We start from the raw sequence: 21,381 nt of genomic DNA, 5'->3' as shown, positions 1-21,381 counted from the left end.
AGCACCATAAGAAGGTCGGTATTGTAGATAAGCGGAATCGGACCATTGACACTACTTGGTGAAAACCCCGCCCATCCAACTCGCTAAATAAATATATCAGGAACCTTACCTGTAAAATATGAAATGGTCTTAATTGGAATCGTTTAAAAACCGGATAGTGGGCTTGACACCACCCATGTCTTAGACATGACTCGACTTTTTCAACCAAGTGTAGAGCATAATAATCATGATATATATATATATTATATATATAATAAATAAAGGAATTTATGTTTTAATTGTAATATAAGTTAATAAGAACAATTTTTATGCTCTTGCAACCCATCTTACAACATATTGACTTTAGAATGATAAATGAATGATTGCATAAAAATGGTCTAGCCAGCTGAAATATTTTACGGTGAAAATAACCACTGCAAGAAGACAATGATGGAATGATGGAAACATAGGAACAGACTCTGTACACAATGAAAACAAGAAAACCATTTAAGTATTGAATAAACGCCAGTAAAACAAGTAAGAAGGACTAAGTTCGGGTGCACCCGAACATTCTATACTCTTGCAACTTCCCAGAACCAAAGAGAGGGAAATATCTCAAGGTGCAAAGCGTCAGGCAGAGGATCGAAATCCATATATATATATATAGTGGGCGTGATTGCAGTTTGATTTAGCGCATTTTCGCACTATAAAATATTTAGGTGCTCTTTGCTACTGCAATCACCTGGTTATTACAGGTTTTCGGTTAATGGCGATTTGTGAGCGTGGTAATGGTCCGATTACGCCCATCTACGAATTCTGCCTTACTTCCACCAAGGATGATGTTTGCCAGGTTTAGCGAGTTATTACAAGTTTTACTTAATTTACAGTTTGCACGGGCGGACGGACTGACATACATTCACTTGGATTTCAATTCGTCTCATCTCCTGATCATTTACATATGTATGTATATGTATATACAAAGTGCTTTCTAAAGTAAACAGGACTTTAAAGAAAACAGAACAAATGTTTTTTTCGGCAAAATCAATTTATTTTATTCTGCTTCAATACAGCTTTTTGAACGGTCCAAAAGCATGTCGAACGAGTGTTTTAGCTCGTTGGCCGGTATGACCGCCAATATGCCGGTGCAAGCCTTTTGAATGGCCCCTACATCTGCATCCGAAAAGGAAAAAGTCGCACGGGGTCACATCAGGTGAATATGGGGAGTGGTTAATGGTTAAAATGTAATTTTTGGTCAAATAATCGTCCTTCGAATGTTGGATTCTGAGCGGCAATTTTTGGTCGTCAGTCAATTTGTGCGGAACAAACCGTACACAAACCTTTCGTAAGCTCAAATGTTCGGTCAAAATGCGATAAATCGATGTTTTGGAGATGTTCAATTCTATTTCCATAAATTTCAATGATGATTTCGGCTGATTTCTGATAAATTCTCGCCCACATGTTGATTGTCATTTATGTCCTCACGATCACTTTGAAAACGTTGAAACCACTCGTGCACTCTGCTACGGGACAGGCAATCATCGCCATAAACTTATTTCATCAATTGAAACGTTTTGGTAAAAGTTTTACCAATTTTAAAACAAAATTTAATGTTGGCTCTTTGTTCGAAGCTCATTTTCGCACCGATAACACAAACATACTGACACTTAAAACGCAATAACTTCACTTCCAATCTATGAAATGTCATGAAATTCTCACTGGACAATCGATAAAGATAGCAGACTCTAACGCACCAGTCGACATATAAATGGCGCCACCAGGGAGCGCTAGATTCAAAAAGTCCTGTATACTTTGGAATGCACCTTGTATAACTCTATATCTAACTCGACTAGTTTTTGGCGAACAAAACTACATTATACTCTGTATAAAAACATATGTATTACATACCCTTTAGAAATCGAAAACGGTTATATACATATATTTATTACTGTATTTTTTTTTATGTCTAAAATATCTACAATGTAGAATACAAAAGACAACTTTCAAACACATGTCAATTAGTGAATTTGTAGTAGTGAATGGGCGCAAAACACTAATTTTTACTTCCGAATCACATAATACTAATGAAATTGTTTCGTTATTGTGTTAAAAATTGACAGCAGTAATCGTTGTATTATCCTCGAAGATTACTATATTGAATAATAAAATCCAATTTTTTTCAAAAAAAAAAAAATGTTTTATGTTATCCAAAGAACTTTTCAGCCCACCTCTAAGATATTTATATCTGACTCAGTAAACAAAGGTTTTAGTTATATTTTTTTACGTTATTCCTTAACTAATAAGTTATTTATTGAATCTATCTATTTTTCTCTCTCTTATAGGCTTGGCCCATGTGATTTACCAGATTCGTGGGCACCAAACACAATTAATAGCATCAACAATATTACTAGTATCGTTGCAAATAGTAGAGACATCTCATCGGTATCCGCAGTCACAAAAAATTCATCAAACACGGCTGTCCCTCTTAATATTGACAACAATATTAGCTCGAATATTGTGTTCTTCAAGAACCAAAGTAGTCCAACTACAACTGCCATTCAACCGACCACTTCTTTCGGCTTTTCACCAACATCAACGGCAAGAGCAACAACATCAACCACTTCCAGTCTTATATACAAGGTGCCTCTCTCATCGCCAGCCGCCGCTACAGCCGCTGTTACTGTTTCACCAGCCAGCATTGGTAGTGTAGTAACGTCTTTAGGTGTGGGTCTGGTACCCTCAATACCGACGTGTGCGTCCCTTACTGGAACGAGTGCCAGTGGAACTGGAGCTGTTGCTGGTGTACTGTTATCAAGCCCAATATCAGCTGGTGGCAGTAGCAATAGTATTAGTATTTCGGGTCAAAAAACAATTACAAATTATCAAGTAAACAACGTCAATAATAACGCAAATAACACCGGCAATACCAGCGTTAGAAGTCTAACACTTCCATTGCAGCAACAACAACTACAATTGCAACAACAAAACGGCTTATTGCTACATAACAAACAGAACAACCAAAACAACAATAACAGCTCTTTAGTGAATAATAACCACCATAAAAATAGCAACAACTTTAATTTAATACTGCGACAGAAGGCTGCAGCAACTGTAAGTTTAGCCGCCGCACTACAAAATTCAATCACCATGAATGCGGTGGCTTCGCCAATCTCAAACAACCCAGCGACGCCAACTCGAAAAATAAGAAGAAAAACTGATCCGAAAGCCAATTTGGTAGGTAATTTTCTTATTTCAAATTATTTTCAGCAATGCGTTAAAAATACTTTTTCAAGAAAAATGTAAATTATTCGAGGACTGCTCTATAAGTACTTAACCTACAAAAGAACAACAAAATTATTGAAAACAAATTTTTAGTTCGATATACGTATTTCACCCAGCGAGCCTCCCATTTCTTTAACCTATCAGAAAAATACTTTGTCTGTAGTTCTATGAAAAATTCCTCTGTGGTGGCATTATCGATACGTCATTCGATTAAAATTTCTGCCTACCGAGTGACTTTTTCAAATCCATGTATCGTCAATTGTCACGAAATGACTCGGAAACTCGCAATACCAAATAAACAGCTTCAAACACTTCTGTAAAGACATTTCACGGTTAGCCATGTTGGTGAACTTTAGCAACCCGGCACCCATGGCGTCAAATCTTGCAACAGGTCGCTACAGAGTATAATAGGTTTGTTCAACTAATGGGTGTATGTATCACCTAAAACGGATTGAGTTAGATATAGGGTAATATATATATATATATATGTATATATAAAGGAGCATGATGACGAGACTAGTTGAAATCCGGGTCCGTGCAAGCCGTTACTTGAGTAAAAATTGAGATATTGTAATGAAACTTGATATATATGTATGTATATGTTCCTTGGCGAATAAGTAAGAATAAGTTCGTAGATGGGCGTAATCGGCCCACAAAACGACATTAGAAGAAGGACAAAATTAAGATATAGAACAGTAATTTGGCACACAGGATCGCAATAGTGTGCCTCCTACCTGTGGGTTAAAATTTTTTGAAAGAATGGGCTTGGCTAGGCCCTCTAATAGGCTTAATGTACATGTCTCCTAAACCATTTAAGCCAAAATAACAAAATTCTCTTAAGATAAATTCTATAAGAAAATGAATGAAATCGGTTCATAACCCCGCTCACTCCCAGAGACAGAGACATTAAATTTTACCATCGAGATGGTATCAGACAGCTTTATAAGAGCCAGCTATGTATTCATGTTCAAAAGTTTCAGTTTAATAACATACAGAAAATAGTACAGAGAAAAGTAATTGTATACATTTTATTTTTCTAAGAGAATTGTAGGGTTTTTATTTTGTAAGTTTAAACATTTAAAATTTTGAAATATTTAAAAGCTAATAAAATATTATATCTATATATAATTATATATTTTAAAACTATAAAATATAAATGTTTTATATAACTAATACTTATATTGTTATGAAATAATCTAGCCGCAATCACAGATTAATAAATGTAATAACGAGAAAAGGCGTCGCGAATTGGAAAACAATTATATCGAGCAATTGTCCGAGTTTTTACAACTCAACAAACGCGGTGATACAGCCTCAACGAAACCAGACAAGGCAGCAATATTGAACCAAGTAGTGAAAACGGTAAGTAAATTTTCAAACATCTTTTTAATACATATAATTGTGTATGTACATATGTAGATACAAAGCTTAGACCCTTATAACTCGTGGCCCTGAAAAGTGAGCCAAATGTAGTCTTCAGTTATATATTTTGTTCAAATAACGTTATTCGGAAATCTCTTTTTTATGTTTTAGTGTTTTCCTTAAAATGCATGATTTGCATCGACCATAAATCAGTTGGCAAAATGACTTGTGGTGGTAGTAAGAAATAAGCAAATATTTTAAATTTTTAAATGAATTCAAAATGTTGATGTTAATAAAAAAATGTTCTAAAAGAGAATGCGGTTGATTCGAGCAAGGAAATATTCTATGGTGGTTGGTAGTCATGCAAACTTACAAGGTGTCAGCTCGAGGCTCGTTCATACAGGATACTTTTATTGCGACAACTTGTAATTTGTAGACGAGATAGTGATGAGTAAAGATGAATGGAAGATAAGTTCCCGCTAATGTGCAACAAAAGCTTTCACGTTCAGGCCTTCAGTTTAACTTTATACTCTTGCAACCAGCTGCTACAGAGTATTATAGTTTTGTTTACCTAACGGTTGTACGTATCACCTAAAACTAATCGATATAGATATAGGGTTATATATATATATATATAAATGATCAAGATGACGAGAAAAGTTGAAATGTCTGTCTGCCCGTCCGCCCGTCAGTGCAAGCTGTAACTTGAGTAAAAATTGAGATATCTTGATGACACTTGGTTCGTAGTTGGGTCTAATCGAACCACTCCCACGCCCACAAATCGCCATTAACCGAAAACGTATAAAGTGCCATAACTAAGCACTAAATTAAGATATAAAGCTGTAATTTGGTACAGAGGATCACAGTAGAATGGGACACCTGTGAGAAATTATTTTTAAAAAAGTGGCCGTGGTCCCGACCTCTAACAGGTTTAACGTACACATCTCCTAAACCACTTAAGTTACAGAAACCAAATAAGAAAAAAATCTACTGACAGTGTGAATATAGATGTAATCGGAGGATAACTCCTTAACAACCACGCCTACTTCCCATATGCACACTTTTAATTTTCAAGTTTTCACAAATAATGCCTTTAGTATGTGCCACCTTACGACCAAACATTTTTTAAATCCAATAAAAACTGTTCAAGCCCCTGGGTACCGAATATTTAGACTCCGGTACTTATAGTTGACTTTTGGTCGAAATGTCTGAAAATGTGATATATGTATATAACTGAAATTAAGGGATAATCATTCTCTTATAATGGTATGTCTGTATGTCAAAAATGGGTTGAATGGGACTAATAGTTCATTTATCCCCCATATACTTAATATATGGATATTCGAACTTCCGGGTGACTTTGAACCACATACATATATCGGCCAATTTGTGAGTTATGAAAATAAGAGAGCGAGTTTCTCTCGTAACAGTGTATGTTTGTGCCCAAAATAGATAAATTTGAGCGAAAACTTGTAACTAATATCAGGACTTTCGAACATCCGGCTAACTTTACTTTAAATCAATGGTTCCCAAACTTAGTTTGTCTACCGCCCACTTTGAGAATAAATATTTTTTTAGCGCCCCCATTTTTTCACCTATTTAAAAACCACTATAACTTCAAATTTATTATTGTGACCTACTCGTATATATATGTATATTAACGGAGAATTCTAAACGAAACTTTTACTATAACCCGCAACTTGAAATCTGAGCGCAGTAGGTAACATACAACGGCGCTTAGGTCTTAAGTTAACTCTTACGGGCTCCACCTGCAAATAAGAATGATTATTGAAACGCAACTTTATAGTATTAAAACAGAGAATCTTTTATTAAAAATAAAACTAAAATAATCGATCCTTATATAAAAACTAATGTGAAGGATGAATCTGATGCTGTTTAATACGTTTGTTAATATCAGGTTCTAATTTACTCAAGAACAGTCGCAAGTCGCCACGTTCGGTAAGAAGCAAACGATTTCTCTTTTTAGTAAGCAGTGTTGTCACAACACTAAATCCACGTTCACACAAATATGACGATGGGAATGCTATCAAGAATCGTTGAACGATTGACCACAATCCAGGGTACAATTGCGGGATCGGTTTTTGTAGCCAAAATTTTTGAATTTGATTTTTATTTCCTCGTTTGTTGTCAATTCTATAAGTTCTTCTTCCAGCTGAGGTGATATTGCTGTGTTGACATTTGAATACGGATCCAACACCCAGTCTGGTATTTCCAAGTTCAAAATGTCCTGGTATCGTTCGGTAAAGTCGATGTGGAGGTTTTCCAAATGTTGGCAGTAGGCAAACAATTCGTCGTTACTGCATGATAGTGATAAATTCGGAAAATTGTGAAACTCGCGTCTGCCCAGATTCTTTTTGTGTAGAAGTTGTTTGGCTGCGAAAGCAGCAACGACGCTTTTTGTTTTAATTAAATTTAGTTTATCGCCTTGCAGTTGGAGATTCATGTCGTTAAACAATTTATACAGGTTTTGGCTGTATCTTTAGTTTCCAAGAACTCTATAACAGAGTCAAACAGGTTGTAAAATCGAGTCAGACAATTGCCTCTTGATAGCCAACGAACTTCAGTATGAAACAACAAACGGTTGAAATCCTCGTCATTAGTAACACAAAGCTGATGAAATAATCTATCATTCAAAGAGCTGTTGCGGATTTTATTGACAGCTTTGATGACATATTGCAGTGATTGAAATAGTTTCTCACTTAAGTTTCTAGCAACTAAATGTTGTCTATGAAGGCACGATTACGGTTTTTCCGGCGCCGCGATTTGATGGTACGGATGGATAGAGAAGGTCCTCAGGATTAAAAAATGTATACACATATACCGTCCTCAGACGCATAGTTTCCGAGATATTTCACTTTAAAGTTCCACAATTTTACATGCAATTTAGTCCTATTTTGTTTTGTTTTGTTTTTCTTCACATGTCATTACAAGTACCAGTGTTGCCACATATTATGTTTTAAAAAAACTATGAAAAATTTTTCTTTTTAACATTTATAAAGAAAATGATACAAACGGTTTTTGTATATTATGTTAATTGATAAATAAAGATAAAAAATAACATTCCTTTGTGTCGAACTACTTTCTGCACTGGCGGCCTTCGGCCGCGCTTCAAAAAAAATAACCCTCATCGATCGAACACCGGGGTATTCATAGTTCTTTTGTGTCGAACTACTTTCTGCACTGGCGGCAAAAAAAAACACATTTTTGATTATATTTTCAGGACACAAAGTATGGCAACACTGCTATTTGTCATAAATGTAAACACGCAAATCACTTGAAACTTTGAATGTGCAAAATAATTTTTAAAGTATATTTATTTTCTTAAAAAATATACAATTAGTCTAAATTTTTGATAAATACGAATGTGTACAGTAGGGTGATTCAAAAAAAATTTTTTTTTTTTTTTAATTGGTACTCGCAAAAATAGGTTCCTAGACACCTCTAAGAAAGCCTCTCCAAATATGAGTTTTTAATTGTAACGGGAAGGTCCTCCGCCTAACGGTTTTCTATTTTTTCTTATTATCAGATAGAAAAATTTATATCTCGCTTCCAACTACTTGAAAAAATATCTTGTTAATTAGGTTTTGTAGGAAATTGAATGCTCTAAAATATGGTCTCTTATGATTTTTTCGTAAACCCAACCGTTTAAAAGATATTAACGGTTGAAATTTGACTATTTTTGGGAAAATTTTTCATTTCTTATGAATTTTATAACTCAATGAAAAAAAATTATTATGAATGATGATACACATAGTTTTGTAGGAAATTTACTGCTCTATAAAAATGGTCTACTATGATATTTCGATTAAGTTAAGCGTTTACGAGATATTCATCGTCAAACATCAATGCATATTATCAAAAACAAAAAATTTTTTTTTTCGTTTGGTACTCTGAAAAATAGGTTCCTAGACACCTCTTAAGAAAGCCTATAAGTTTCATCATTCATAATAATTTTTTTTCATTGAGTTATAAAATTCATAAGAAATGAAAAATTTTCCCAAAAATAGTCAAATTTCAACCGTTAATATCTTTTAAACGGTTGGATTTACGAAAAAATCATAAGAGACCATATTTTAGAGCATTCAATTTCCTACAAAACCTAATTAACAAGATATTTTTTCAAGTAGTTGGAAGCGAGATATAAATTTTTCTATCTGATAATAAGAAAAAATAGAAAACCGTTAGGCGGAGGACCTTCCCGTTACAATTAAAAACTCATATTTGGAGAGGCTTTTTTAGAGGTGTCTAGGAACCTATTTTTGCGAGTACCAATTGAAAAAAAAAAAAAAAAATTTTTTTTGAATCACCCTAGTGTACAGTGTAATTAAATATATATTAATTAAAAAATATGTGAAAAGTGGCTTAAACATAGTGAAATAACGAGCATTGTTCTTACAAATTTTTGAACTTTAAAGTGAAATATCTCGGAAACTATGCGTCTGAGGACGGTATATGTGTATACATTTTTTAATGCTGAGGACCTCCTCTATCCATCCGTACCATCAAATCGCGGCGCCGGAAAAATCGTAATATTACCTCTATGAATAACGCACACCAAGGACATCTGGAATTTTATTTTTTAAGTGCGCTATTAAGCCTTTATGGCACCCTGTCATAGCCGGAGCGCCATCCATAGCAATTGAAATAATATTTTTCAAAGGAATCTCTTTCTCATCGCAAAACTTTTCCAATATATTGAATATGGTTTCGCCTTTTGTATCGGTCTCTAAATTTCTAGCAAATAATAGTTCTTCACATATTTTCTCATCTTTAATAAACCTTACGTAAGACAACAACAATGCTTCATTAGTTGGTAAAGTGGACTCATCGAGCTGAATTGAGAATTGGCTTGTCCTCAGGTGATCGCACAATGATTCTTCAATGTTTTCAGCCATTTCGTCAATTCGTCTTTGCACAGAATTATTACTCAAAGGAATTTTTCGGATAATATCTGCGGCCGGTTTATGAAGCACGGTAGTTATTACTTCATTTATTGCTGGCAATATTAACTCTTCTGCGATGTGGTTTGCCTTTTTGAGCAATTAACAAAGAGACATTGTACGAAGCTCGAAGTCCGTCGTCATCTTGCTCAGCAGCCGCCGAAAATAGTTTTGCTACACTTGGCTGAGTATTATGCTTCTTCTCTAGGTCTTGAAAATATGCTACATTCTTATCTATCTTATCTGGATGCATTTTATTCAAATGATCTTGCAGTCTTGAAGGCTTCATTGCTTCATTCGAAAATGTTTTTAGACATAGAAGGCACAAAGGCGAGAATGGGTTTGTGGGATTTTCAATGAATCCGAATTTAATGTATTCCGCACAGTATTGCCGTCTCTTCTTTTTTACTTCCGACATTGTTTTGCTTTGAGAAATACGTTTAACTTCGCGAGTAGTGTAAAGGAGGCGTAAGTAATGCTCACCTATTGCTCGCAAAACCATAAATGAATATAAAATAAATATTACATTGTGTATATAGGAATGCTTAAGCACAATTATTATATAGTAGTCCAAAAATATGAATTCTTATTTTTCCTAGAAATACATTTGTAAAAAAAGGATCTTTCTCCTTTTCGTATTATCTTATTTTTTCCAGAAATACATTTGTAAGAAAGGATAAAGATCCTTTTTTTTATTTTCCACATAAAAGATTTAAGGAGTTCAAAAGCTCAAAACGTGCGCTACATCAGCTACCTACCCGACGTCATTTCGCAAGTGATAAAATAAATTATTCAAGAGCTCAAAGCATGCGCTACATCAGCTCGAACCTACATACATACCTAACCTACACCTTTGCGCAAATGATTATATTATGATAGCAAATGCCCGATCCTCCCATACAGATTTGGCAATGGCAATAGCAATACGTTTGACAGTTAGTATTCTATAAATTCTATCCTGTAGAGATGCCCCGTTATGAAACGGAGCGACCGATTGACATAATTTTAATTTTTTCTATATTCAATAAAATAGGACAGATACATATGTATATGAACTACGCGGAGAGAAATATAGAACCGAGTTTGAGCAATCTTTTAATTCATATTAGTTGATGTTCACAAGTTGTTGTTGAGAGTCGAGAGCTCATGTAGTCGTTGTCTAAGACGCCTCCTAGCTAAATAAAATTACAAATAACCCCCCAGACCTCTACACAACGCCCCCATTTTCTTTCTGGGTCTCTTACCGCCCCCCTTGACACCTGCAGCGACCACAAGGGAGCGTTATCGCTCACTTTGGGAAACACTGCTCTAAATAATTAGTTTTATACCTTAAATTATTTCCCTGACTTTGATTCTTGCAAGTTGCAAGAGTATAAAATGTTCGGTTGCACTCGAAATTAGCCCTTCCTTACTTGTTCAAATTACATTGATCAAGCGTTATATTCCGCTTGTTATACAATTTTTACTCAGAATCTATATTATGATTTGCTTAACTTCACCAAAGAAAAATGTAAACAATTATAAATAATACATGAACATAAATAAATATAATTCTCTAAAATTATATAATTAAAAGATATATACGTATTATTAAAAACTCATATGTAAACAATTATATATGTACATATATATCGGGTGAAGGATAACTTTTAAAAAAAAAAAAACGCATAAAATTTGCAAAATCTCATCGGTTCTTTATTTGAAACGTTAGATTGGTTCATGACATTTACTCTTTGGCCATTTTGAGGGAAAACTTCGGAGAACAATTCATCTCAAGAAATGGACCCGTAAGTTGGCCACCAAGATCATGCGATTTAACGCCTTTAGACTATTTTTTGTGGGGTAAAGTCTAAAGTCTACGAAATCAACCAGAAAGGATCGGAATAAGACGCAGCCGCGGTCAACATTTAAATGCAATTATCTCCAAAAAGTAAATGTCATGAACCAATCTAACGTTTCAAATAAAGAACCGATGAGACATATATAGTTGACCTTATCTAACTCGAATCACCATAACCCACAAAAAACTTCGAGTTATGGAAGGAAATTTGTATGAAGTTTGACTTCTATTACCAATTCAAGAGTTTGAGTTATGCATGTTCAACTCTATGTACATATATATATGTATATAATAATATTATATAACACATACCCTGACCGATATATTCAACAAAAGGTTTGTTAGAACAACGGAAACCTTTATATATGTGTAAGCAGTAGATGGGAGTTGAGTCGATACTGCCGACCCGTTTTTATCTATTTTAAAACTAAAACTGCCTTCTATTAACATGCCACATGCCAATTATATGGAGTAAAGTCACCCAGATGTTATGTGTTTCTTATATGAAGGCTAGGTTATGTTTTCGTCCAATTTTATTCATTTTAGGCACAAAGATACACTGTTTCAGTAAAACACGTTCTCTGATTTTCATAGAGATAACTCACATGCTGGCCGATATATGCGGTATAAATTCACTAGGAAGTTTAAAAATCATTGTGTTAGGTATACGGGAGGTAAGGGAAGTATTGACTCGATTCAATCCCTTTTTGACACACAGACATACCATTGTCAGGAAAATACTATTCCTGAATTTGAATTATTCCATATATCTCACACATTGACCGATATTTTGCAGTTTTATTTGGATTTGGACAATTTTTGGTCATATGAAAGAGAGCCTCATCGGCAAAGACGATTTTCTTTAAAAAAAATCATTATCGTTTTCAAGTTGTTGTTGTTGTTGTTGTCTTGGAAGCGAAAAATAGCAGTCTTCAGCAATACTTACCTGAAGGGTAGCAATATTTTTATATCTTCGAGCGGTTCTTTGTCTTATTGACACTTGAACAATATGTAAACTCTTGCTTCTATCTTTTCATGATGAAATTGTAAAAAAATACTAAATACAATGAAAAAGGTATACAGATCATGACATATGGATTGATGACACTTGGAAATCATATCATCCCTATTGGAAAACCCTATAGTATAATGTTAACCAATTATTTTTGTAAAACATCGTTTTTCTTCCTACATCAAAAACACATCGCTTGAATTAAAATAACAAAATACTATAAATTATTATTTTTTTATTAAAAAAATGTCAGTTCCAATTTGCTTTCTTAAAAGCCGCTGTACTCTCGCAATCATGAATGTCCTACTAAGAAAAGGCACCCAAGTGTATTGTATTTCTAAGGGATAAATAGACCCATAATAAACAATGTTGGTGAACGCCGTATATACATGTACATACATATGAATGGTTTTTCTGACATATTCTTGCATAAGTATGATTTAACACATACTTACAGATAGCTTATTTTTTTGCTCACATTCATTGGTTTCGGTGAGCTACACCACCACTGATTTATACTTATCTCAATATTTCTCTACATACATATATTTTTTTATTCTTCTGAACATGTGCTGATTTATTCTCTCTTCCTCTTTGGCAAATTCAAAAGTTTGTAACAACATTGCAAAATATAATAGGTGAAGAATACAATAAAGGAAACTTAAAAAGACTTTTTCCAATCGAATAACAACAAAATGAGCAGATCAACGAACTATGTACATGTGTATGTACATGTATGTTCATTCGGCTAGGCTTGTTTTGAGTTTTTAGAGGTGCAAAGGTGTTTATTTTTGTTAGCGTTTCTTCTGTTGGCAATATTATTGTGTATTTGTGTATTACATACTTTAACAAAATTTTCGTGTTCATTAGAATATCGTTGGTGTTGAAACTCTAAATTCTTTTTTATTAAGATTGCATATTTTTGCTAGTATTTTGTTTGTTTGTGTATCATTCGATATCATATTAATTTACATTAAACCTAAATTTACATTAAATATCATCAAGGGACTATCAATTTTATACATATGTACTTGTGTATGTACATATATGTATGTGGGCATAAGTTAAGTTTATATTACACAGTTCTGCAATTCCTCTTTCGCCTTTCAGTTGAACGAATACCGGCTCCCGCAAGCTTTATCCAAAAAGCTCTATTGTTTCATCCATATACTCGTACTATTAGATGCCGGCTACCTAAGCACCATGATCGTCATTGCTCTGGTTCTGCAAGTTAATATGAGAAATTATTTTCAAGCTCATATGGCTGCATATGACATCATTATATAATTTTTGATGTTGTTTTTACTAAACAAAAAGTGGGTTCGAAGAAAATTAAAAATCTCTGCCGACTAGGGTGATATTGTGTAAATAAATTAATAATATTTTTAAGGTTTTATTATTAGACGATTGAAACTAACATTTGCTTTATATCAATTATTTAGTTGTTAAATGTCGAAATGCGGTTGTTCATTAAAATTTCGGAAAGTTTCAAAAAATAAGTAGCATATTACTCATTATGTCTGTTTCATTATCTTCCTATCTGTAGTTATAGTTTCCTCCATAATCACATGTACATACATATATGTATCTACACATGTGTAGTATTTACTTGCATACATATGTATATTTGACGTAATATATAGACTTTAATTACCTTCGCTTCGTGTATACGTCGACTCATTGTCAAAGTTGTCGCCATGATTGTGTTGTATCGTCAGCATTGAATGTATTTCAAAGTTCTCAGTTTGCGATTGTTCGTTGCTTCAACAGTTGTTTTTGCAAAGATATCTCTTATATGGGTTTAATTTTTGATGTTTTTTGTTTGGTAGTGGAGCTTCATGAAGTAGATCTCACTTTGCCTTAGTTTAACATTCGCACTCCCAAACGTTATTATGTTTTAAATCTTCTCTTATTTCGTTTCGTTTGTTCTTGTGTACATGCTGATTCTTTATTTGTTTTTGTTATGATTGCGTTGATCGGTGCAATATTTTTCGTTTTCACAATGTGTGCTTTTCTCTTATTCTTGCATACTATAAAATTTTAATTCATTCGTTGTAGAGGTTCGAAATCGTTGAGAGCTTGCAGCGGCAAATATAGTAGAAAAGAATCCATTTGCATATATTTGGCACAAAGAGTAGCTAAACAAAAATAATTATAAAGATTCTATGAAGGCATAATACAAATTCATTTTATTTAAATTTATAACCAAAGGTTTCTATGACTGGAATTAAACTTAACTATTTTGTACTTTGCAAAAGTAACAAGTTTTTCATAGTCGAGTTGGTTAAGTGTGTGTGTGTGACTCGTGGCCCAGGCAAAGTCTAAAATCGTAGTTTTTTCCAACAGTGGTTGTTCTTCAGAAGGAATGTCAAATTTTTTTTTATGATTTAGCACATGATAAATGTACAATTTGATTTATACTTACTCCATAAATAGTCAAATAATCTTTGCAGAAAGACATACATTCATTCGAACATATATAAACATTTTGAGATCCTTGTACATACGTATGAGAAGATTGCAAATGTGGATCTACTTTAAACGTTTTTTACGGTAAACATTATTTATTTATGTAACTTGTATTAATTTAATGCCTCTTAATTATACATATTTTCTTAAAGTCCAGTTAGATCAATACAATACATTCCACAATAAATTCCTGTCTTGACATTGGCTTATAACTATTCCTATTTTTTCAGTATCGTGAGTTTTGTGACAAGGGCCAAAGCCGTGATATTTCTTCCTCAACGTCGACTACCGCTTCTTCAGCTCTCAATTCGACGACACCTAATAACAACAATAGCAGCTCAACTTGTAAAAGCAACGATAATCGAAATAATACAGCATCTACACGTTGTTTACGATGTGCAACTGACAATTGCTCTATCCATCCAGTACAACAAGGTGACGTTTCATCGACCGAACCCCCATTGCCGGAGCCATCACTGCTTAACGGTCAGGTTCCCGAAATATCTGCCTATTTTGAGGCGTTGGAACATTACCTCTCTTCAGTCGATTGGGTGCTTTTACAAGTCACTGCAGACGGGATAATCGAGTCGTGTACGCAGAATATTCGAGAACTAATCGGCTATGACAAACAGGAACTGTTTCGTAAACCACTATATCAGTACCTACACTCCGGCGATCATGCGAAATTAGATCCAATTATAAATAATATGCCGTATGGGGTTAGCGGAAATGCAACTGGTGACATTGGTTGTGGTAGCGGTAGCCAAAGTGGCTGGAATGATTTGGAAGATGCGAATAGTGGTACAAATTCGCAACATTCAACAGCTTCGTTAGGTCCAGGGAGTGCTAAAACTAAAAGAAATATAGCAGCTAAAGTCCGAATGCTAGTCAAAGATTTGCGTTCGGCTACTCAAACATCTATGACGCACCAAAACGATGCTTTGGAACAGAAAACTGTCGGACAACACATAAACCCCGAAAAATATGAGGAAGTTATGCTGCTAGCAACACCGATGAAAGGTAGGATGTTAGTTGTTTAAGTTTTTCATTTGCTAATTACATAAATTTTAGACGATGGTGATACAACGTCCTCCATATTGTGTTTGATTACCCGTCCCGAAGATGAACCGGCCATACAGCAGATACAACCGCAGGCCATAGAGCATTTAACCTTTAAACTCGACGTACACGGCAAGATACTCAATTTGGATGTAACTGCACTTCGTGAACCCTATCGTCAACATTTGAGTAGTTGGTTGGGACGCCTTTTGCAAGATCTTTGTCATCCGCAGGACTTAAATGCTCTGAAATCTCACTTACGCGAGGTTCAAGAGTCAGCTGCTTCAGTCCATTTGATGAACTCTCCATCATCACACTCACCTGGTGGAACGCCTGCAACACTCATTCATCCTCCCATTGCGAATGTGATGTCACGTCCATTTAGATTGCGTCTCGGCGCACCCGATATTTATGTTCATGTTAAGGCGAATTCACGACTTTTTTTAAATCAGTCGCAAACTGAGGGCGATTATATTATGTCTCTGCAAACATTACTTAACACGGATAACGATATAGGTGGAGGAGGTATAAGTGGATTGAACATCGGAGGTATCGGGAACAGTAGTATGATGCCATCTAGCAGTTTGTCAACAATGTCGCCTAGTCCATCGTTAGTTTCGCCCCTTTCTCTGCCCTTGGACTCACTTGTTAATAACAATTCGTCATGCTCCTCTTCGTCGGCCTCAGCTTTAGCAAGTGTAAGTAGCGGTGTACATATGTTAGGAGGACTAGTTGGAGGTGGTGGTATGCCACCACTCACCACGCAAACTACTAATGTGGGTGGACCACTGATGACTTCAGCTGTTATCAATGGTACAGGGAGTGGTACACAACGTAACAATCCTACTGTGGCAACATCGGCTTCGACTTCGAATAATTCCAATCTGGTCAATTCGTTTACCGCATCGCCTGCTGGACCCGAAGCAACGATTTTCTATAGCTCCGACCCCTTTGATTTTGACTTGGCACATTCCAGTTTTGAAATGGACGCCACTGGTTGGACGGATTCGCGTCCAAACTCTCGCGCTTCTGTTACTACCCCAGTAAGCACTCCGCGTCCACCGTCAGCGGGACATGGTTTCAGTCCGGCAGTATGTGCTTCACCATCGACACCATATCAACTGTCGTCACACTCAGCTGCGAGCTTGCCTTCTCCTCAGTCAAATACAAGTCAGCCGTCATCTGCTGGTCCCGGGGTTAGTGGAGGCCCGTTTGGTTTTGGTTTTCCGGCGTTCGAAACAAGTGATAAAAATATTGATAAAGACCACATGAACGCTAGCATAAACAGCAGTAGCAGCATAAGTGGCAATAATTCTGGACCTCAAGGTGGTTCCAGTGGTGCGTTGAGCGGCCCTGCAAATTTACCAAATGGTGGTCCGCCATTACTTACCACTGTTGCTAACATGACCCAACTATCTGCACAGACGAATCCACCCCAACCGGAATCAGAGCGTTTACGGCATTTATTGACAAATAAATCGCATTCAATGACCTCAGGAATGAACCCGACCGATGGTGATAAAGATCATCTTAGCCTGCGCCATAAGGTGAGTTTAGAGTTATATACATAAATGGTCTTTGCTCATAAGATAATATGTAGTTTGTAAGGAGGTTTTATTTATGCGATATTTTTGATCTCCCAAAAGTTTTACAATCAGAGTCTACTCAATTCCGATGAAGATAAGGATGGTGGAGGTGCCGGCGGTAGCAACAGGGGTTCGTCCGGAATGTTCAAAATGGGCGCTACTGGTATATCGAATGCGCGCCTATTTGGTGGTGGTGCATTACCAAAATCTTCGAACTCCAGCAATCCCATGTTACTGTCGGTAAGTAAGGCCCCACCATCCCTTTAAACCATTCACTTATCTGCCATATTCTATCAGCACAAATGTTTGAGTACACTCATGTACTTGAATTGGAATATACAGATTTTTTTTCTGAATATATTTAACACAGCTGCTTAACGAAAAATCGGAGGATGATGATGGAAAAGGACCTTCGCTTGGTCGACAAAGTGAATTGATGCGCCAGCTACAAAAAGACGATGGGCACTATAGTCATTCACACGGTCATAGCCACGGGCAACATCACTCCAAGGACATGTCGCAAGAGGATTTACTAAAAAGTTTAAAGTACCAGGGTGATCCTACAACTCGCAAGCGTTCGCTCAATGAACCGGATGATGGCATATTAGCAAAACGTGAAAGTGACCGCCCATCCAAGTTACGTGAGAGCAATAAAATGCTTGCCTCGCTGTTAGAAAATCCGCCAAAGAATCCTATAGTCACTGTACCACCTCAAGTCAAAGCTATACCTGACATTACACCTTCAGCAAGCCGCGTCAACTCGACACTCGGTGTTATGAGTGTTTCAGCGCCGAATAGTCTAGGTGGCATGCCTCCAAAAAGCGGCACAATGACGACGACCTCATCAATTAGTGCAGGAGGCAGTTCTGTCGGAGCCGTTGGACGGAGCAATAGTATGCGCAAACAATTTTCCGATGCCTACCTCACGCTGCAACAGCAGCAACATCAGCAACAACTCCACCTACAACAACAGCAACAACAGCAACAACAACAACAATGTTTAGGTAACATTCAACGTTCTTCACATCAGCAACCAACACAACTATCTCAACCGCAAATAAATTTTTCTTCATCGGACGCCTTCGGAACATCTTCACATAACACCACAGCTACCTCAGGGACAGCCAACGTCACAGCGTCAATAGTGACATCACAAGCAAGCTCCCAATTAGCCGCCCCTAGCGGCGCTGATGGCGATTCAGAATTATCTAAGATTTTGGATAGCGTTATGGATTACGTTTCAGACGATGGGCCATTTGTATCAGCACCTACTCCCACTGCCTTGGCTGGATTAACGCAGCAAGAGATTAATGAACGCATGGCTATCAACGCTATTCAAAATTCATTGATGGTCGAGACATCTCAACTGCAACAGCAGCAACATCATCAACAACAGCCGCAACCGCCAGCCTATCCTGGCAACGTAATGGGGAGTGGCAGTGGAGGGAGTTTAACTCAGCAACAACAACAGCTACAGCTCCAGCATCATCTGCAGATGTTGCAAAGGCAGCAGGCTGCAATTGGAGGCAATCAACAGTCAACTCAGGTACAACAAATGTTGGAGGTATTACGTGTCAACGCCAATCAAAGTTTCCAACGACCGCCACCTATGTATTCGGCGTCACGTAACAGGGGCCCAATGAATACTGTTACGACACCTGGAGGCTCTGTTTTGCCAGCGCATCAGCAGTATCGAATTCGTCAACAGCAGCAACAGCAACAACAACAGAAAGAGCGTCTTCTTCAGCAACAACAAAAGCAACAGCTTTTGGTTCCTGAGAGTGCAACAGCGCGCACAGATCAGTTATGTACGTAAAAAGAATAATTACATATATTTTTTATATTTATTTATACTAAATGTGCCGTATAGGTCTAAATCCGAACATCAACAACATTGGTTCGCTGTTGAATAACACAGTAGCGCCAAATGTCGCCTTATCTCGTACCAACTTGCCGCCCGATTCGCAACTGAGTCCGAATTTTTCACAGAGTTTACTACAACAACAACAGTTAAGTCCAGGGCAACGTAATGCACCATTTAGTCCACAAACGAATGCAGGTTAGTTACCAGCATTTCATTTTTGATTTTCCCGTCACATATATTTTATTACACTCCACCTCGTAGGTTATGCACCGCAATATTCACAAAGCGGACAACGTCTATCGCCCCATCATCAACAGCATATTTCACAGCAGCAACAACAAGTGAATGCTCAGCAACAACAACAGATGGCGTTTCAGGCTGCCCAAGCAGCAAACGCTAATGTTACTCCGCAGCTATCACCACGCCAACCGCCTTTTGGTGGAGGAGCAGGTGGTATACAATCACCTACAGGCATGCCGTCATCTCAACAATGGAATGCTAGTGGTAATGTTAGTACGCCAAGTGTACAACTAAGTGGAAATGTGACAACTCAACGCGGTCATTCATTACAACAACATAATCCTATGTTAAGCGCGCAGTTACAAGTTAGTGAATAAAATTTAGCTTTGAGCACATTTTTTTTATTTTTTGTAATTCCTTTAGCAGGGTGTTAGTCCTTATACAACACGTCCGTATCAAAATCAGCGGCGAAGTCTCAACTCTCCAAACGGAGGGGGTGTATCTGGCAATGCAGTTACTAGTAATATTGGAACTAATGTCGGTCTGCAGCGGCAAAATTCTTTTCAAGGTGGCGAATCTGGTGGTTTTAGTGGTGGTACCTCAAATTCTCCATCTCCACAGTCACCATATGGTGGACCCAGCTCAAACGTATTCCAGCAACAACAAATGCAACGAATGCAACGCCAGGGTAGCGTTCCGCAAACTACCCAACATTTACCTGGTAAGTGAAAACATTTGTAGTAATTGAAAATTGTTATATTATTAATATTTACATCAAAGAGTAATAACACAGAGAATGTCCGCTCTCTAACGTAGGTTTGTAGGTTTCTAATTGACAGATCGTTTTAACCAATACCGTTTATCTGCTCAAAGTTGTTGTGCTAGAAGCAAAATACTTTTATTTTTTTTATTTCTGCATCCTCCCATTTGCTTCTGATTGAATATTTTTTGTGTAATAATTTGGTTCTGATAACGTTTTTTTTTTGTAAAAGTATAAAATAACGGTAATAGTTATTGCGATTTACCTACATATGTACGTATCTAAAAGATCACAATGAAGAAATATATTAATTTATATGTATGGTCCGTGCTAAAGTTATTATAGCAAAAGTAAAGTCAACATTACTAACCTGCGTGCACGGCATAATCGCCCTCAATTCCACACTCACAAAACGATACTATGATTCATAAATTATTCTTGAGCTTGTTAATTTTTTTTGCAAAACATGCCCATATTTGATAAATATATATATATATCTCCGAGGACAGCAAATATCTTTACTACTACGCATGTTGTAGTATTGTCCAAAACTACTAAAAGTTTGCGAATAACGCTAAAGAAATGAAGTTTCGTAATAGCGTAATATGATGAAGTACTAAAGAAAGAAACCAAACTTTGTAGGATAGTAAGGTGGAAAGATCCTTAGCTCCAACATATTTATAAAGTTTTGATATTGGTACTGAATGTCCATTTGATTTTTTTATGTATTTCTCGTAATGATGTCAGAGTAGTAGGATGCCAAAAGCTCTTTTTAATATATATATTGATGAAAGATTTCAGAAGCATACTAATCCACTTTTAATTTAGTGTTAGTAAGTAAACAATATTAATTATATTAATTAGACTTCTGTATAAAAGTACTTGTATATTATTCAATTGAATAACGTTAAAATCATTGAGTTTAAAAATGTGAAAATAAGTCTCTGAAATATTTTGTTTCCTCGTGCGC

The 21,381-nt window shown here is 36.2% G+C and overlaps 1 protein-coding gene across 10 annotated transcripts in view; it reads left to right on the top strand.

Moving 5' to 3' along the window:
- The window catches only part of LOC126766369 (nuclear receptor coactivator 2), a 75,541-nt gene that overhangs the window by 38,552 nt on the left and 15,608 nt on the right, over positions 1 to 21,381 (top strand). For 4 of the 10 annotated variants that reach the window (XM_050484166.1, XM_050484165.1, XM_050484161.1 and 1 more), the window contains exons 3-11: positions 2,319 to 3,210; positions 4,459 to 4,620; positions 15,133 to 15,922; positions 15,974 to 17,508; positions 17,608 to 17,787; positions 17,918 to 19,355; positions 19,418 to 19,606; positions 19,673 to 20,016; positions 20,075 to 20,372. In XM_050484166.1, the coding sequence (XP_050340123.1) occupies positions 2,319 to 3,210; positions 4,459 to 4,620; positions 15,133 to 15,922; positions 15,974 to 17,508; positions 17,608 to 17,787; positions 17,918 to 19,355; positions 19,418 to 19,606; positions 19,673 to 20,016; positions 20,075 to 20,372 (5,828 nt within the window). The remainder of the gene's footprint in view (positions 1 to 2,318; positions 3,211 to 4,458; positions 4,621 to 15,132; positions 15,923 to 15,973; positions 17,509 to 17,607; positions 17,788 to 17,917; positions 19,356 to 19,417; positions 19,607 to 19,672; positions 20,017 to 20,074; positions 20,373 to 21,381) is intronic. The other 6 variants (XM_050484168.1, XM_050484164.1, XM_050484167.1 and 3 more) reach the window with 4 other exon arrangements.

This window comes from Bactrocera neohumeralis, unplaced genomic scaffold (genome assembly GCF_024586455.1).
Source record: "Bactrocera neohumeralis isolate Rockhampton unplaced genomic scaffold, APGP_CSIRO_Bneo_wtdbg2-racon-allhic-juicebox.fasta_v2 ctg100, whole genome shotgun sequence".
In the NCBI taxonomy this organism is placed as follows: domain Eukaryota; kingdom Metazoa; phylum Arthropoda; class Insecta; order Diptera; family Tephritidae; genus Bactrocera; species Bactrocera neohumeralis.
This window is presented reverse-complemented; position numbering and strand designations above follow the sequence as displayed.